This window comes from Oncorhynchus mykiss, chromosome 10, assembly GCF_057628025.1.
Source record: "Oncorhynchus mykiss isolate SJ-2025 chromosome 10, ASM5762802v1, whole genome shotgun sequence".
Lineage (NCBI taxonomy): Eukaryota > Metazoa > Chordata > Actinopteri > Salmoniformes > Salmonidae > Oncorhynchus > Oncorhynchus mykiss.
Genome location: NC_143031.1, coordinates 6,609,780 through 6,628,921, shown reverse-complemented (window position 1 = coordinate 6,628,921; position 19,142 = coordinate 6,609,780). Strand labels below are relative to the sequence as shown.

Here is a 19,142-nt window from a genome sequence, read left to right as displayed (position 1 = left end):
ACAAATACTCTTTTTTTAATCCCATCATGTAGACTATACCCACATTGTATCTGCCAGCTGTTGGCTGGAGCGCACATGCCAAGACCAGAGGGCACAATCCCTAATATAACGCTAAATGTTTTGCTACAAAACCTTCAGTAGAGTTGAAAATGTGATGGAAACCCAGTTAGCTTGTATTTTTTATTTGGTACGTGGGAATTGAACAGCAAAAGTAATTTTGATGTGCACTACGTCATCACGCACAGCCAAGTACAGCCAAGTACATTTGATGGAAAATACCTCTCTGGTGGGGAAATGCACATATTGTTTTTTATGCAGGTTTTAGAATATTAGCGTGAAAATCGGTCGCCATTTGGATGAAAACCTAGCTACTGATGTCAATTTGTTTTATGCTTCTCCCGTTTGGCATGTCTAGCAGCATTGACGGATGTATTGACGACAACTGTGTCAGAGTTTTGAACTAACCTTTCCTCCCTCCCTTCCTTCCTCCCTTCCTTCCTTCCTTCCTCCCTCCCTCCCTTCCTCCCTGTATCTTCTCCCTGTATCTCCGGTATCTTCGCCATAGACGAATAGTATAAACCACGCCCCTCGGCAAACACGCCTTCTCCGATGTTGGTCACAAGGCGGGTCCTTATTTAAGAGAATATCATGTTACCATTGGTGTATTAAAATTAGAATTATGGTGATGTCAACCTATCCCCTTAATAATCCCGCCTCCTGAATCCAATGCGTTTGATATGGGGAGGGGACCAGTAACTTTATGATCCAACTTTATCAATGTAGAAGCAACAGTAATTTTTCATAATTTGGTCATCAATACTTTGGTCTGGTTTCATCCAAATATCATCACATTTCGTGAAAAACATGATTTTGACTGTTTATGACCTTTAAAGCAAAAGTTGCCATTGTAAATATTATGCAAATATGTTGTACAAATATGATCTCTTGATAATAAACTGCTTTGAAATGTTCCGTTTATAATTCACATGTAATGTCACTTTGATCAAATATATTATCATAGAGCCAGCCAGGAGAAAAAACAGACATTCATCTTTACTGTTTAGGTCCACCGGAAATAACATTTCCCCTCTTTTGTCGACCCCTAGCGTTCGATTTTGAAAAATAACTTCCAGCAGGGTTAGTGCTATTAAGAATCCTTGGGACGGCCATAACACCCATTGAAGTCGAATGGGGTTCAAGTTTTGGTTTTTGCCCTAGAACTACACAGCTGATTCAACTAATAATCAAGCTTTGATAATGTGAATCAGCTGTGTACCTAGAAACCAAAACGTGCACCGAGTTTGGGAAACGTTAAGGTTAGGGTTGTGGTAAGCATTTCGCAACACTCGCATTAACATCTGCTAACCATATGTATGTGACCAATAAAATTTGATTTGATTTGAAGAGAAGTCTGCCACAGATATAACAATGAGACAGATATTTCACCAGATGTATAAATATGAAGCATCCGCTTGGCATTTCCACTCACTACCAAATATGGTAGTGAGAGGAAGCCCAGTGGACGGCAGTGGGAGAAGATGGAACGAGATGGATTTTGGCCGATATTCTGCTAATTTTCTCATCGATGAAACCTTTGACCTCAATACAGTTCTCTGTTCCCAAAACTATAATATGTTACAAACAGAGTGGACACTTTTTTTTAGACTTTACCCTTTGCCAAAGTATTAAAACATGCAATTGTTTAGAAGGAGTGCAAAGGCGAATTGAGTTTTTGCACACGCGCACTTCACAGAGTGGGCGTTGCCTAACATAAATATGCAAATTATTAATAGAACGCACGAATAGGATCTCGCTAAGATCGTGATTGGCTTTGCCCATTTCCTTGCTTGTTCTGCCCACTATGACTCTTTGTTTTCATTTAAAACGACGGGCTGTGGTCTTATCTAGGTTTAGTTATACAAATCTTTGGTCTTTCGTTGCCATACCTCCAAAATCACGAGGTTAAAGGTTAGGGACGTCCCAATAATCTCGGATTGCACAGACCCTGGCCGGAAGTAATTTTTTGTTCGTACGTCTTGAGGGCGAAGGTTACATGAATATTCTGCAGCCGGTACATACACCTCTGTCGCACTTGTTTTATTTTATTTTTTTGTATAAAAAGGCAACTTTTAAAAGCGGGTAAGTAATGTACGATGTGTTGCTTGTGTTTTACAAAAATTGTCATTACATGGAAACATGGACAAGATCTGTTATTAAGTAATTTACCTTGTCTGAGGCGAGAGTTAACCAGCTGTCTGGCGTTTTGACGATTCAATTAGAATTTCCTCAGACCCTGAACGTAACTAACTTAACATCATGTTAACCACAACTAGTTACTAGTAAATATACACAAAGCCTAATCTAACACATGATGACTGGAGTTTTTTTGTTGTATTTTCTTAAAATATTGCGCCTTAGTTTCAAACCAATTGAACTTTTTTTTAAAACTATAGCGAGTAAATTTTACTACTGAAATATCCCCAATGTTAACATGTATTAGCATCCACTTCACTAGCCAGTTAGCCATGATAAATATACCAGAGACTTGGTACAATTTGTCAACCACGTTATGCGTTTGAAGAATAGCTCAGGAAAATTGTTACCGTTTCCATATTGTCATGACATTTGACTAACGTTAGTTAATAACTAGTTGAACTAGTTGCAATGTCACCTTCCAATTTTATAATTCCTTTTTTTTTTATTATTGTGGGAGTGGGGGGGGGGGTGATTTTACGCCATGACACGGCATAGAAATTGAAATGACCCGCGGTGTAAAAACGTTAAGCCCAAGCTATTGGTGAAACTGCGACTGTTGTATTTGCTCCTCCGTCTGTGAACAGGCTGCTACCCACCACGACAGGAGCTGGAAGACATGGCGCGCCTCGTTGCGGTTTGCAGGGACGGGGAAGAGGACTTCCCTTTCCTCGCAAGACAGATTCCCTTATACATCGATGACACTCTCACGGTAAACCAATTTATTTATTTTTACCGTCTCGTACAAGTTGCTGTAGTTAGTTTTTTCTTTGTAAGGCTTTGCAATCAGATACTCTTCTGAAAGAAGCTAGCTATGTCGACCAGGAAACTCGGGTCAAAATGCTTTATTAACGTTGAGTTGTTGAGCGAGATGTGACTACCTGTAACTAGGCCTCTCCAACAAGCTAGCGTTAGCAAGCTAACTCAGCTAGCCCGATTCTCCAACCGGCTTTCCAGTCAGCAATGTTTGTTAGCTCGTTTTATGTCAAAATAGCTATCTCGATCTGTCACGAATTTTCAAGGATTCCCTGATGTTACGTTTACGCAATGTATTTTAGAAAAATGTTTTCTGAGCTGTTAGGCCAGCCTAACTGACCAGCTAACCGGTAAAACTGTTAATTGAATGCGGTTGCTAGGTAGCTTGTTAGCTGGGTGGGAGGCTAACCTAAATGGTTATCCTTTGAGCATTATTGGGTACTGAGCCTGGACATTATATATATGTTGGCTATGCAGGAACTGTATGGACAGGTTAATGTTGAAATAGCATTCATTTAGTGGATAGTTTTACTTCCTCCACTTAGCCCGTGTACCAGTCGCGTTGTAGGATACTTGTGCTAATGACACTTTCACTATCAATCAATGCCCCTTTTTTTATATTACAGATGGTGATGGAGTTTACTGACAGTGTCATGAACCTTGCCACTCACCAAATCAACAGCGCTCAGATGAAGCAGTTTGTCGAGGTGAGTGCTGTGACAGAAGATTTGTGTGTACCTTTCAAACATGTCTGGATAATATTTACCCATAAGACTGTTGGTCATAGTTTGCTCAAGGATTATGCCTTTTTATTTCTTCAACACTTAACTATTACACACGGTACTAAGTCAAGTGGTGTCTCGTGTGCCTGCCTTCTTCTGCCCCCCCCTCTCCCCTCAGCATCACAGCATGCTGAAGCAGCAGGACCTGAACATTGCCATGATGGTAACTTCCAGGGAGGTGTTCAGCGCCCTCTCCCAGCTGGTGCCGTGTGTGGGCTGCAGGCGGAGCGTGGAGCGCCTCTTTTCCCAGCTGGTGGAGTCCGGGAACCCGGCACTGGAGCCCCTCACTGTGAAGCCCACCGGCGTGCTGTCTGTCACCAAGACCTGCATGGCCGACGCAAAGACTCTCTACACCCTCTTTTACATCCACGGGTGAGTGAGACGCGTGTCACAAGACTAATACTTCTGTAACCTTCATACTTACTTGGCCTGTCGGACTGCTTCACTTGAAGCCTACCTTTTTATTGACCACAAGAACGAACTCTTGTTGTGGCCTATCTTTTATCTGTACTTTATTGGCCAATTTACCTAAGAAACAATCTTTCTAAACTGTGCCCTCGATTTGACAGCAGAAATATTACGTACTATTTCTTGCGTCCCTGTGAGAATCGGCTGTATTTGTGTGTGTGTGGAAGGTTTTTTTGTTTAGCATATGTAAGTACTGAAACAATCTGACCACTATGTTTTTATGGTAAACTATTAGTATAAGTAATGTGCTAAACAGGAGAATGTTTTTTGTTTTTTTGTTGTTGTAGGTCAAAGTTAAATGACATGATCAATGCCATTCCAAAAAGCAAAAAGAATAAACGCTGCCAGTTGCACTCCTTAGAAACACACAAACCAAAGCCTTTGGGGTGAGTCACATTTACCACTGCTTTTTATCATCTATTAAACTGCTTGTAATTGAACTTGTCATGTATGATACCATTTTTGAAAAAACAAGTTGTAAAGCCTGTTCTCTCAGACCTTGTACATTAAATGAAGGCTGAATGTCCACATTTGTCATACCAGGGCCAAACTAGGCTTTTGAAACGTCATTTGTGATGTGCAATATTGTAGTGTCTTTGAGAAAATCTCTGAATCTTTAGAGGAGAAGGGAGCGTAGACAAAAGGCTAGGTTTAGAGAAAGACAAAGATGGAGGAGCCAAGACAGACAGCCGATGTAGCGTCGTTTTTCACTCTGAACCACTTCAGGCCCCCAGCAGGTAGGCAGCAAAGCAAACACAGCTCGTTCATTCAGAGCATTTCTGGACCCTAGTTAGTTAGCGCCAGTCTGAAGTAGTTTACTTCATTTTTCTGGATCGTGTCATGCATTATGTTGTGCGCATGTACATCTGTGAAGCTCTATGTTTTTGACAGTAAAATACTTCTGAGTTAAAGAGCATTTTAATCCGGATTTATCCAGTGAATACTCGCCGGCGCTAAGTTGGCACGCCTGTCCTTTTCGTCACCTCCATTGTGAAGCTGACTTGATAGGTTTATTTATTGAAATAATACGCTGATTGATGAGTCGTGCATGATGTTAACGATGGGGATTTGCTGCTGACAGGGGAAGCTGGATGGATGTGTGGGAGCTCATGTCTCAGGAGTGCAGGGATGAAGTCGTCCTGATCGACAGCACCTGCCTCCTGGAGACCCTGGAAACATACTTGCGCAAGCACCGGTAAGTCACGGTAATGGTTTTTAAGTAATATAGGCCATGTTTACATCCAATAGGCTTTATTTTCGCATTAGACTGTTTAGGAAATTGTACTAGTGTTTTTTTAATCTTCTCTTCCTTTCAGGTTCTGTACTGACTGCAAGAACAAGGTACTGAGAGCATACAACATCCTTATAGGGGAGCTAGACTGCGCTAAAGAGAAGGGCTACTGCGCTGCCTTGTACGAGGGACTCCGCTGCTGTCCCCAAGAGCACCACGTCCACGTCTGCTGTGAGACTGACTTCATGGCACATCTACTGGGCCGGGCTGAGCCGGAGTTCTCCGGAGGTTACGAGTATGTAGACTGCTGCTTTTTCCTTTGTTCTATTCACATGTAGTAACCTTCAGTACTGGACAAATAAATTGTCATCTTTTAAACTTAAATAATTCCTTATTTCTTAAAAAAATGTGTTCATATTGAAAGAAAGAACTTTTGGTCTCCCACATATAAAAAAAATATAGAAATAGAAATCCTGGACCAAATGATTGGCCCCACAGCTGGTACTTGATTTGCACAGCCTTTAACTGCTCTATTTCTTCAGTGTTTGAGGGGTGCTCTCCACCAACTGCTGTTGTCAGCACTTGCCGTAGGTTTGGATGGGATTCAGCCACTCCACAGGCATGGAGAAACTAGTCGCCTTTCGGCGAAATTTGCCGTTTTGAAACCAAAATAGGAGACCTATGCGATTCGTGTAGATTCAATGAGAAATGTTTGGATCACTACTGGCTGTAAGCGGATGAGTGATGTGCGTTTGGATCACTACTGGCTGTAAGCGGATGAGTGACGCGCGTTTGGATCACTACTGGCTGTAAGCGGATGAGTGATGCATGTTTGATTCACTACTGGCTGTAAGCGGATGAGTGATGCGCGTTTGGATCACTACTGGCTGTAAGCTGGATGAGTGATGCGCGTTTGGATCACTACTGGCTGTAAGCTGGATGAGTGATGCGCGTTTGGATCACTACTGGCTGTAAGCGGATGAGTGATGCGCATTTGGATCACTACTGGCTTTAAGCGGATGAGTGATGTGCGTTTGGATCACTACTGGCTGTAAGCGGATGAGTGATGCGTGTTTGGATCACTACTGGCTGTAAGCGGATGAGTGATGCGTGTTTGGATCACTACTGGTTGTAAGCGGATGAGTGATGCGTGTTTGGATCACTACTGGCTGTAAGCTGGATGAGTGATGCGCGTTTGGATCACTACTGGCTGTAAGCTGGATGAGTGATGCGTGTTTGATTCACTACTGGCTGAAAGCGGATGAGTGATGCGCGTTTGGATCACTACTGGCTGTAAGCGGATGAGTGATGCATGTTTGGATCACTACTGGTTGTAAGCGGATGAGTGATGCGCGTTTGGATCACTACTGGCTGTAAGCGGATGAGTGATGCATGTTTGGATCACTACTGGCTGTAAGCGGATGAGTGATGCATGTTTGGATCACTACTGGCTGTAAGCGGATGAGTGATGCGCGTTTGGATCACTACTGGCTGTAAGCGGATGAGTGATGCATGTTTGGATCACTACTGGCTGTAAGCTGGATGAGTGATGCGCATTTGGATCACTACTGGCTGTAAGCGGATGAGTGATGCGCATTTGGATCACTACTGGCTGTAAGCGGATGAGTGATGCGCGTTTGGATCACTACTGGCTGTAAGCGGATGAGTGATGCGCGTTTGGATCACTACTGGCTGTAAGCTGGATGAGTGATGCGCGTTTGGATCACTACTGGCTGTAAGCGGATGAGTGATGCATGTTTGGATCACTACTGGTTGTAAGCGGATGAGTGATGCGCGTTTGGATCACTACTGGCTGTAAGCGGATGAGTGATGCGTGTTTGATTCACTACTGGCTGAAAGCGGATGAGTGATGCGCGTTTGGATCACTACTGGCTGTAAGCTGGATGAGTGATGCGTGTTTGGATCACTACTGGCTGTAAGCTGGATGAGTGATGCGCGTTTGGATCACTACTGGCTGTAAGCGGATGAGTGATGCATGTTTGGATCACTACTGGCTGTAAGCGGATGAGTGATGCATGTTTGGATCACTACTGGCTGTAAGCGGATGAGTGCATGTTTGGATCACTACTGGCTGTAAGCGGATGAGTGATGCGCATTTGGATCACTACTGGCTGTAAGCGGATGAGTGATGCGCATTTGGATCACTACTGGCTGTAAGCGGATGAGTGATGCGCATTTGGATCACTACTGGCTGTAAGCGGATGAGTGATGCGCGTTTGGATCACTACTGGCTGTAAGCTGGATGAGTGATGCGTGTTTGATTCACTACTGGCTGTAAGCGGATGAGTGATGCATGTTTGGATCACTACTGGTTGTAAGCGGATGAGTGATGCGCGTTTGGATCACTACTGGCTGTAAGCGGATGAGTGATGCGTGTTTGATTCACTACTGGCTGAAAGCGGATGAGTGATGCGCGTTTGGATCACTACTGGCTGTAAGCTGGATGAGTGATGCGTGTTTGATTCACTACTGGCTGAAAGCGGATGAGTGATGCGCGTTTGGATCACTACTGGCTGTAAGCTGGATGAGTGATGCGTGTTTGATTCACTACTGGCTGTAAGCGGATGAGTGATGCGCGTTTGGATCACTACTGACTACTGGCTGCTGTATCCAAGGCCAATCGTTCACATAACAACAGAATGCAGCGCAGCACCTCGACTGAAGAAAGAAGAGACAACCAATTTACTAGTTACAACATCAGCTAGCGCTCTGGAAAGGCATCTTGCCGTTAGCTAGCTAACGTTCCAACATCAGATGAGTTAACATTAGTAACCTAACCAATTCGCTTTAGTATTAACTGGTATATGACTCCTTGCCGCTGTTGTGCCGAAAATCACCCCTTGCCAGAATTTTGCTGCGACTTGCTCGCTAGTTGAGGTTTTTGCTCTTCACTCCGTTGTTAGTTTAGTCTACATTTCACTGATCTGAATAGCAGAAGGCATTTTTGTCTGCAGTTTTCGGTTTGGCTATTTGTTTGAAGTGTATGTGGCGGTTCTAGCTTTTATGGCGTCCTGCCGATTTTTTTTTTTCTTTTTCCCCCCCTCCCCCTTTAGCGCCGCGCACGGTCCCGCCCCGGGCACGGTCCCGCCCCGGGCACGGTCCCGCCCCGGGCACGGTCCCGCCCCGGGCACGGTCCCGCCCCGGGCACGGTCCCGCCCCGGGCACGGTCCCGCCCTGGGCACGGTCCATGTCTTATGCGACTAGTATTTGTGAAAGTGTAATAATTCAGCCATAGTTGTTCTGAAATGTTTATTGCCAACATTTTAGTCCCTCTGTTTAATATAACACACATACATTAAGGATTCATTTCGGTTGCATATCCTGACGTGAAGTTTGTTATATCGAAAGTATTTGACTTTGGCCACAAAATGAAAAAATTCTGGCAGTTCCTCAAATTTATAACACGTTAGTTGCTTACTGGACCCTGGCAATCTGTGTGAAATTAGTTGACTAGCTAATGAACTAACCACTATCTGTTAACTGGTGGTTTCCCTCAACAGTATGTGGTTAATTTTCACAATGACCGAATTAGGTGAAAATGAGGCGTTGCTTGTTAAACAAGTGGATTCAGGGATCAGGTGTAGCTGGAGCTGGGCCTGGTTTAAGCTGGAAGCCACTATAGAGGTGAATGGAACGAAACACTCTTTCCCTATTTCTCACTTCAATACAGTGGATAAAAAGGGGTATGCCAGGTGTACTCTCTGCCTGAACGAGATCAATTATTGCCTAGAAAGGGTATCATGCTCTGCTGGCACATTGTAGAACAGATGTCCCCAGGCAGAAAGTGTATAATGTGCAGTGTAGCCCAAAAAATATTGTTTTGTTGTGTTGAACTTGAAAGTATTATACTTTAAAAAAATTAAATTAAGACATTTTTACTCAGTGAACGTTATTTTTGCACACATGTAGACTTGTGCACTTGATCGATGTCTACTATAGTGGCAACTATAATAGAGCAAAAATAGAATGTCTGTTTCATTCTTGTTCTACTTTAAAAAAAAAAAATATATATATATATATATATATATATATATATATATATATATATATATATATATATATATATATATATATATATATATATTAAAATAATAATAATCCCAAGTACAATATTTAGGTGTTTGTAAAGGCTGTCATGGTAACATGCGTTCTATTATAAAGGCTGTCATGGTAACGGGCGTTCTATTATGAAGGCTGTCATGGTAACGGGCGTTCTATTATAAAGGCTGTCATGGTAACGGGCGTTCTATTATAAAGGCTGTCATGGTAACGGGCGTTCTATTATAAAGGCTGTCATGGTAACGGGCGTTCTATTATAAAGGCTGTCATGGCTAACTGCAATATTGGTGTCGTTTTGAGGTTAATTTGCAGTAAAGTCTAGGCCACAAATAACAATGGCATGCTTTCTTTATACTTTTTAGCTGCGAGTTAGGTTAACATTAACCACTATTTTACACAGACTGATCATATTCTTTTGTTTTAATTAGTTAAAACCTGCATTTCCCCCTAGCGGGGATCTTTTTTCATTTTTACATGTTTCAGTGCAAAAGAGAAACGTGAGCATGGCGCATGACATCAGCAGACTATCAGGGGTTTTGGAGTCCAATGTTTAACAGTGTCCCAAAAACTGGGTCTCCATTGAAGGCCCCAAACACACATCAAAAAAGCACCCAGGAATGGTTCAAAAAGAGTTGCTGGACTGTCCAGATCTGAATCGCATTCAAATCCAGCGAGTGCAGAGAACAGAAGTTGAAGAAGTAGAGGAGTTTGTTGCTGGAAAAAAATGGGCAAAACTTCCAGTAGAAAAGGGGCTGCAAACTCATGGCTACAAGGAGTACAAACTACGAACTGTTTGTCTGCAGTTGTCTTGGCCAAAGGCTGTGCGACCATCTCCCAGACAGTAATGTAGTCCAGTCACGTAACCTCAAGGTCTAGTCCCTAGTGTCCAAGTATGAATCGATTATTTTTTAAATATTTATTTTACCTTTATTTAAGCAAGTTAAGAACAAATTCTTATTTTCAATGACGGCCTAGGTACAGTGGGTTCACTGCCTGTTCAGGGGCAGAACGACAGATTTGTATCTTGTCAGCTCGGGGGTTTGAACTTGCAACCTTTCGGTTACAAGTCCACCGCTCTAACCAACTAGGCTACTCTGCCTCAAGCCACAAGTCCCTTGGTAGTTCTAAAAGTAGCTGTCTTTTTCATTACACTAACCAGGTTTCGATCCAATCCTTTTTTTAATGAAAGTAAAGTACGTTGGATAAATGAAATGTCACGACAGACCGGATGGAAAGGGCAAATTTGTCGGTTAACTTTCCAAATGTTCACCAAACGAAATACTCTAGACAGGGTGGGATCTTTTTGTCTCTAACATTTATGTGAGAAATGGCTGTGGGAACAGCTTTTTTATGTTAAAAAAATAATATTTATATAACCATATCGAAGTAAACTTGGAGTCACGCGATATGTTGTGTGGTCCTACCATTACGACTGGGGGGGGGGGGGGGGGGGGCATGCAGTTTATTAGGCTACAGATGAAATAAGTTATGATGAACCGGGGTGGTGAATGTGCACGGTGATGGACTATCGAGGGTCTTATTCTGATGACATGATGATCGATGCTTGGCTGCTGTTTAACAAATACTCTTTTGTTCATGATAATCTCATCATGTAGACTATACCCACAATGTATCTGCCAGCTGTTGGCTAGAGAGTACGTGCCAAGACCGGAGTGGGCACAATCGCTATATAACTCAACAGTTTTTGTGACAACCATAACTAGAGTAGAAAATGAGATGAGATGGAATTTTATGTGCACTATGTCATGACGCACAGCCTTTTCTCTGCAACAAGTGAATTTTATGGAAACTCGTCTCTGGTGGGAAACCGAGGTTTTTATGTGAATTTTAGAATAATTTCAAGAGTGCCAATTGTGTATTTAGAAAATAAAGTTTACGATTGTGTATTTAGAAAATAAAGTTTACACACATACATTTGCTTCTGCAATGTTGAAACACCAATAACATGGTGTGGAGCACAAACTTTTTTTTTTCATGTTAATTTCTCAATTTCTTGTAAAATAAGGAAAGTGCCAGTATATTTGACCAGCACTATAGTAGTGAAGTATGATTCACTCTCCTGGTGACCTTCTGATGTACTTACTTGTAGTTCTTCACTACCTTTTTCTGTTGGCTAGTTAAATGTTCTAGAATTATATGACATTCTAGAATGTCATTCTAGAATTAACATGCAAATTCTAACACGACTCCTTGCCCTTCTCTCTCGTTTTATAGACGCAGAGAACGACACGCCAAGACCATTGACATTGCACAAGAAGAGGTGCTCACCTGCCTGGGCATCCACCTGTACGAGCGACTGCACAGAATCTGGCAGAAACTGAGGGCAGAGGAGCAGACCTGGCAGATGCTCTTCTGCCTCGGCATTGACGCTTTGCGCAAAAGCTTTGAGGTTTGTGTTTTGCACGATGCCTGCCTGCATTACACTACCAATAACAAGCTTATGTGACAAAGACATATTTTGTTGATGGAAGTGATGTATGGTGAGTGCTTTCCCATCCGACACACGTCTATGTTTACAGTGTTGTGGCATGTCAGTGTATGTATTGATTCATTTGACATAAAAAAAATTATATATCGTGTTTATTTAGCCAGGACTCCTCTCTTTATAATAACGACGTGGTAACACCCGTTTTCCCCTCTAGACGGCGGTGGAGAAGGTGCAGGGCATCAGTCGTCTGGAGCAGCTGTGTGAGGAGCTGTCGGAGGAGGAGAGGGCCAAGGAGCTGAAGCAGGAGAAGAAGAGACAGAAGAAGAAGAACAGACGCAAAAACAAGTGTGGCTTCGACGTGTCTGAGCAGGAGGCCGAGGGCAAGAACCTGGCTGAGGTAACGCTTCGTTTTACACACACACACACACACACACACACACGAGCACTGAGGCAGCATGACAACAGGGGAAATACCAGTGAGTCTGTTATAGGAAACTGTCCTCACATGCCATCAGCATGCTTGTTCCACATTATCTGGTTACCCTCATCCAGGCTAGAGGTCGACCTCTAATCCAGGCTAACCATGTCATTGTATGGATTAATAATGCATTCTGTTTGTGACCTTGTTGTTGTTCACACATTGCGCTTCGTCACATTTCAGACTTTCTAAATGCCGTCAGTAGGTTTAAATGGCAAATATAGCTATCAAATGTTTTTAGTGTTTTTAAATTCCTTAACTCTCACTGCCCATAACACTGTCCTCCCTTTTCTATGGTCTGGCCATTTTAGGGATGTTACTCTAATAGTGTACGGTCATTCAATCTTATCCCCCTCCATGCAGGGTTCATTAGAGTCTGTGGAGAACGGTGGCTGCAAGGCCTGTGGAAGCCGAGAGGAGGAGGAGGGGCATGTCAGCTGTGTGGAGGTGGTCGTCACCAGCAACGAGAGCACTACTTCCTGCAGCTGCCCAGACAGCACCGTGCCCATCCTGGGCTCTCCTAAAGTCAAGAAAGGTAATGCTGTCACCACCATCCAACCATCACTCAAGACCAGACACCTGACCCTGGGTAAGATCAGTCTTACCAATGACAGCCATCCTTTCTGAAATGTATTTATTTGAGTTAAGGGACCATTTTACAATTGAAATGTGAATCTCAAGAGCAAATGTGATGTATTTAAATCATGGCTAGACAGCTAATTGTCATCTTCAGTCCCCGTTGATGAATCGACAGGCTGAACTCTGTTTGTTCCAGTTCAGTGTATATATTTCATGATTTTCCCTTTATTCAGACAGGAGGCAGAGTAGCAGTGGGCTTGGGATGTGTACCTACACTGACTGTGATGGTGTATATTGTCAACACTCCGTTGTCTGGCTTATCGTTTTAACATCTAAAATCATTGAAATTGTTGAGTTTTTTTTATTTTTTATATATTTTATTTCGGTGTAAATGCACAATTTGTAAACTATTCAAAATAATAGCCTAGTCTTTCACGATCAACCATTTGAATGACTATAGGCTCAATGGAGTAATCTTAGAAAGTTGTTTTGCGATTTTTAGCATTAAATAAAAACATAGTAACAATGAGAGAGAGAGAACAAACAATTGCAAGCGACTAATGGAATAGGAAGTTGAAACGAACCTGGAACGTTACTGCCTTGTTTCACTAAAATCACTCCTGGCAAACCAAAACAGACCATAATAGGCTATAGACCTACACGTAGGCTACTGTCAATAAAAGTTTCAGTAGGCTAAACACGACTTATAGATTTAATTATTTATGTTATTTACAAAGTGTTAATTAATGTGCTTGAATTGCACAATGAACAGTAGGGCACAAGCTCCTACAGCTGCACTTCAATAAGCGGGAACAAAAAATAAATGAATTATCTTACTAACTTTATTTTAAATAGCTTACAAATTGTGCATTTACACTGAACAAAAATATATAAATGAAACTATTTCAAAGATATATATATATATATATATATATAAAATTATTATAAAAATTAAAAAATTATTTATATATATATATATATTTAAAAAAATGTTTTACTGAGTTGGTTTCATATAAGGAAATCAGTCAATTGAAATAAATTCATCAGTCCCTATTTTATGGATTTCACATGACTGGGAATACAGATATGCATCTGTTCATCACAGATGCCTTAAACAAAACAACCAAGATCACGCTGAAACGTGAGGTGATGGCGGCGGATGAATGACACGACAATGGGCCTCGGGGATCTCGTCACGGTATCGCTGTGCATTCAAATTGCCACAGATAAAATGTAATTGTGTTCGTTGTCCGTAGCTTATGCCTGCCCCATACCATAACCCCACTACCACCTTAGGGCACTCTGTTCACAACGTTGACATCGGCGAACCGCTCACCCATAAGACGAACTGCAAATCCAAAACATACAATCAGATAAAACAAATGATTATTTATAACATTCTTTATGACCCTATTTTAATAAAAACAATGTATGAACATTGGCTTAGGCTAAAATCAAATAGCATATTATGATGTGCATTTTGCATATTGAACTGTACACATCCTAAAGATAGGCATGTAAGTTACACAATAAAGTAGCCTAAACAAAATAAGTAGCCTTAACAACAACAACAAAATGCTATTAAGTCTTACGGTTTGACAGAATGTTTTTTCCTATGCTTGGGGCTGTCTGTCTTCCAATAAGATGCTTCTAGATTTGAATATAGGCCACAATTTTTTAGTTTTTTTTTATTTTTAAAAAGTGCAATGAGGAACCATTTTAGGGGTAGTTGATTTACCATGTCTATCAGGGAACACCAGAATGTTGACCTTTTCTGCCCCAGAGTAGTGAATTCAGCAGGATGGATGGACTTGTAAATGTTGACAGGTTTGTAATCTGTCCGTCCTTTTCCCTGAATCTTTTTGCTTATTCTGCAAGGGATTTCGGTCAGGATGCTGTTCCTGCATCTTTATTAGAATGACATTATGCACCAAATCACACTTCTGTTATTACCATTGTGTAGTTTATATTGTGTAGTTTATATTGTGTTTTCCCTGCCATTTGACACCTACAAGTGCAACTATATCTGGACAGGATGATGTGTCATACCAGACATTGCCTAACCTGTGTGTGTGTGTGTGTGTGTGTGTGTGTGTGTGCGCACACCATGAACAAAAGTATGTGGACACCTGCTGGTTGAACATCTCATTCCAAAATCTTTGGCATTAATATGGAGTTGGTCCCCCCCTTTCCTGCTAGAACAGCCTCAACTCTTCTGGGAAGGCTTTCCACTAGATGTTGGAACATTGCTGGAGGGACCTGCTTTAATTTAGCCACGAGCATTAGTGAGACCGGGCTCTGATGTTGGGCGGTTAGGCTTGACTCGCAGTCGGTGTTCCAATTCATCCCAAAAAGTGTTCGATGGGTTTGAGGTCAGGGCTCTGAAGGCCAGTCAATTTATTCAACACTGATCTCAACAAACCATTTCTGTATGGACCTCGCATTGTGCACAGGTGCATTGTCGTGCTGAAACAGGGCCTTAACACAAACTGTTGCCACAAAGTCGGAAGCACAGAATCGTCTAGAATGTCATTGTATGCTGTAGCGTTAAGATTTCCCTCCACTGGAACTAAGGGGCCTAGCCCGAACCATGGCAAAACAGCCTAAGACATTATTCCTTGTCCACCAAACTTTACAGTTGCCACTAATGCATTCGGACATGTTCTACTGGAATCCGCCAAACCCAGATTCGTCCAATGGACTGCCAGATGGTGCAGCAGGATTTATCACTGTTGCTTCCAGAGGCCGTTTGGAACTCGGTAGTGAGTGTTGCAACCAAGGACAGACCATTTTAAGCGCTTCAGTGCTCGGCGGTCCCATTCTGTGAGATTGTGTGGCGTACCACTTTGCGGCTGAGCCGTTGTTGCTCCTAGACGTTACCACTTCATAACAACAGCACTTACAGTTGAGGCAGCTCTAGCCGGGCAGAAATTTGACGAACCGACATGTTGGAAAGGTGACATCCTATGACGGTGCCACGTTGAAAGTCACTGAGCTCTTCAGTACAGGCCATTCTCACAAACGTTTGTCTATGGAGATTGCATGGCTGTGTGCTTGATTTTTATACACCTGTTGGCAACGGGTGTGGCTGAGATGGCTGAATCCACTGAAGGGGTGTCTGCATACTTTTGTATACATGTAGGAGGGCATTACCTGCTAGACCAGCCTCATTGAGTGTATGTATATATATTTAATTGTTTGGTCATTTCTTTAGGTCTTTCGCCTCACAGTAATGGGAGTGACTGTGGTTACTCGTCTAGCATGGAAGGCAGCGAGCCTGGCTCACAGGAAGGATGTGACGTCGCCTGCGCTGAGGGTATCTGCAACCACCATGAAGCAGGTTGGTCCATCTTCAGTTAATGGTCCATATAGTGGCTAGTTGTGTCAAAGCTAGAACAAAATGGGGATTCGTAACATTAAGAAAAAAAATATTTTTAAAAACACAAGTTTTAATCACAGTCCAGTTTTCTGTGTTATGGCCTAACTAGATGATAGGCTGTTAAGGCCTGGGGAACCCGAGTAAGAGGTGAACTTCAAGCTACTTTTGTGACTTTGCGAGGCCTGTAAGACGAGACACGGATTACGAAGTCGTATGCGCTGGCTCCACCTGCTCTTTGTCTTTGCTAATGATGCGCGCGTGTGTGTGTTCAGTCTTCGGTCTGTTGCCTGTAGATGATCCTAACCTATTCATTGATGATAGCCTCTGATTTACTGAAGGTATCAGATATTGCATGCCAAAAAATTGCGCGATACCGCTTGTCTTCGCTATTCACGTGGAATTTTAAGATTTTTTTCTTATGGTTTTAACAGTCCCCCCCCCCAAAAAAAAAATGATGTACACCTTATGACCCCCCCCCATCCCTATTTGTTCCATCCCTAGTAGTGTTGCTGTCTGTTATTTTGTTGAATGCTCAGAATGTGGCATACGTGCATAGAATGCTTGTCATATCCTTGTCTTGTCATCTGAAGGAGACTACTTGTGTGGTCATCAATGTGCTGAAGACAAGGAGGAGGACTGTATGGACAGCTGTGTGGAATGCTGGGCCAGCTCTGAAGAGAACACCAAGGGCAAGAAGAAGAACAAGAGAAGAAAGAACAATGGCTTGTTATCTTACCATCAGGTTAGATGAGAATGTCCTTAGGGATGGGATTTAGCAGGAATTCCTGCTTTTAAAACAAAAGATATGTTTTAGTGTTTTCCCATTCGAATAGCTTATAATTGAAAGTGACCTTTCACCTAGCCAGATTTTCCTGATGGATATGTTAGCCCAGTCAGAGATGTGGATCTGGTCATGTCATTCATTGCTTCTCAGGTAAAACTATTTAAAAAAATAAACCTTTGTCTTTCTCAACCAGGGTCCAAATGCAGAGGTTTGTGTTATGGAAGAGAACAGGAAAGGGCAAAACACAGCTGCAACGTCACCCGTGTGCAGAACCAAAGAGACGTGTGCCCAGTTGTGCCTCGACATCTTTTCTAGTATCCCACCGCAGTTACCACGTGCAGAACATCGAAAGAACATCAGCCATTATCTGGAGGATACCAGTGCCAAGAGTCTCATGGAACTGCTGGTCAGTGCCATTTTTTTTTTCTCAAGAAGTCGGGATGGTCACTTCAGTGTTGACATTATTTGTACTAGTTTTGAGTTCCGTGTGAGTTGGTAGGATGTGAAGCGTTTATTCAATGCGTTTGTGTGTTTTTGAAAGGTCCATTTGATCAATGCTTGTTTTTGGGTTTTTTTGTACTAAAAACAGGACGACTCTGAAGTGACTTCCGATGAAGAGAACTGCCTCACGCAGGATGAGATCCAGTCGTTTGTGGACAACAACAAGTCCTTCTACAACAACCGTGACCAGTACCGACAGCGCCTGAAAGATAAATTCACCAAGTACTGCCACGGAGGTGCAGATTGGTTTGCTGCGGCCACCACCAGCGTCAATTAATGAATTAGCTCCTGTTGCACTACTCTACTGTCATGATATCTTGTTACTGGGACAACACACATGGTGATTACCACCCCTCTGCTCACACCACCTTTTAAAGGAGAAAGAATTCAGTAGTACATTTTAGTGTCTTGTTCAATGAGCTCCCACCCCCCTCTTTGGTTGAAGTACATGTGGTTCCTATTTTCCTACCTTTGTTCATCTTCTGTCACCTCTACCTGTTCATCTTGTCACACACCGTCCTTGTTGTCGTCCGTCCCACCCTGACCAAACCCGGTTTCTTTTCTGGTCTCATTTTGTAGGGCTGTTGGTTTAGAGCACAGTGGATCTGATAATTAAGCTTGCAAGCTGTGACATTAGGGTTTAGATGTTAGTAGTCTTGTTTTAGTTTTTTTGTTTTTGCATTTTCCATTTTTTTTCTCTTGTCTCTTCCTCTGTGACGCTTCATTTTAGTGGGAAAAGTTGTACCAATAAATGTGTACAGAAATTATATAATCTGAATAGATTTTACAGTAAAACATCCATTTATAACAGGGGTTGGATGTGATGTTAAGGGGTGCAATGTGTAAAATTGACAAATAAAGAATATTTATTAATATGCATTAGAAAGTTGTTTGTGCGGTAACTTTTTTATTTTTTTTCTGACATGGCAACCAGCCTGTGCTATGTTCATAAAGACACCAGGAGATGGCGTGATATGACGAGTTTACCCTCACAGATTGGGAGCTGACCATTAAATGGTGAGGATGACGTTTGTCTCCTTTAAAGATTCAATGTTTAAGCATTGAATGCATCTTTCGCCTTGTTCCAGCCATATTTGTGATCTCAAACCACCATTTTATTTTCAGCACTATTGGATTTGAGTATTCGCCACTTTTTTTTACATTTTTAACCCATTTTGTCTTATGAATCTATTTTTATACATCTTTAGAAGCTAGTATAATTTATAAATAAGAAACTATCCAGGGCCCACTTCCCAAAAGAATCCCAAAGCGAAATGCATCGTTAGAATCATAGGAACCAGTGGTTCTAATGCCGTAAGATTATTTTGGGAAACCGGGACCAGGACTGGCTGAGCAAGTTATTTTTTTAACATTTTCCAGTCATCAGATGTAACTAAATTAC

The 19,142-nt window shown here is 42.1% G+C and overlaps 1 protein-coding gene across 3 annotated transcripts; it reads left to right on the top strand.

The window, feature by feature from the left end:
* The first annotated feature begins 1,767 nt into the window (after positions 1-1,767).
* Positions 1,768-18,626, top strand: ggnbp2 (gametogenetin binding protein 2). Of its 3 annotated transcripts, none has more exons than XM_021617380.3 (14): positions 1,768-2,139; positions 2,841-2,965; positions 3,636-3,716; positions 3,910-4,163; positions 4,547-4,645; positions 5,341-5,454; positions 5,576-5,785; positions 11,806-11,980; positions 12,234-12,416; positions 12,861-13,032; positions 16,291-16,416; positions 17,046-17,197; positions 17,433-17,645; positions 17,829-18,626. In XM_021617380.3, exons 2-14 carry the CDS (start codon positions 2,873-2,875, stop codon positions 18,015-18,017), a joined length of 2,061 nt encoding a protein of 686 aa, XP_021473055.2. In that variant the 5' UTR covers positions 1,768-2,139; positions 2,841-2,872; the 3' UTR covers positions 18,018-18,626. The 3 variants fall into 3 exon arrangements, with proteins under 3 accessions (XP_021473055.2, XP_021473054.2, XP_090044955.1); XM_021617379.3 differs by having other exon boundaries at positions 1,855-2,139; positions 12,861-13,086; XM_090188829.1 differs by lacking the exon at positions 1,768-2,139 and having other exon boundaries at positions 2,496-2,965; positions 12,861-13,086.
* The last annotated feature ends 516 nt before the right edge of the window (positions 18,627-19,142 follow it).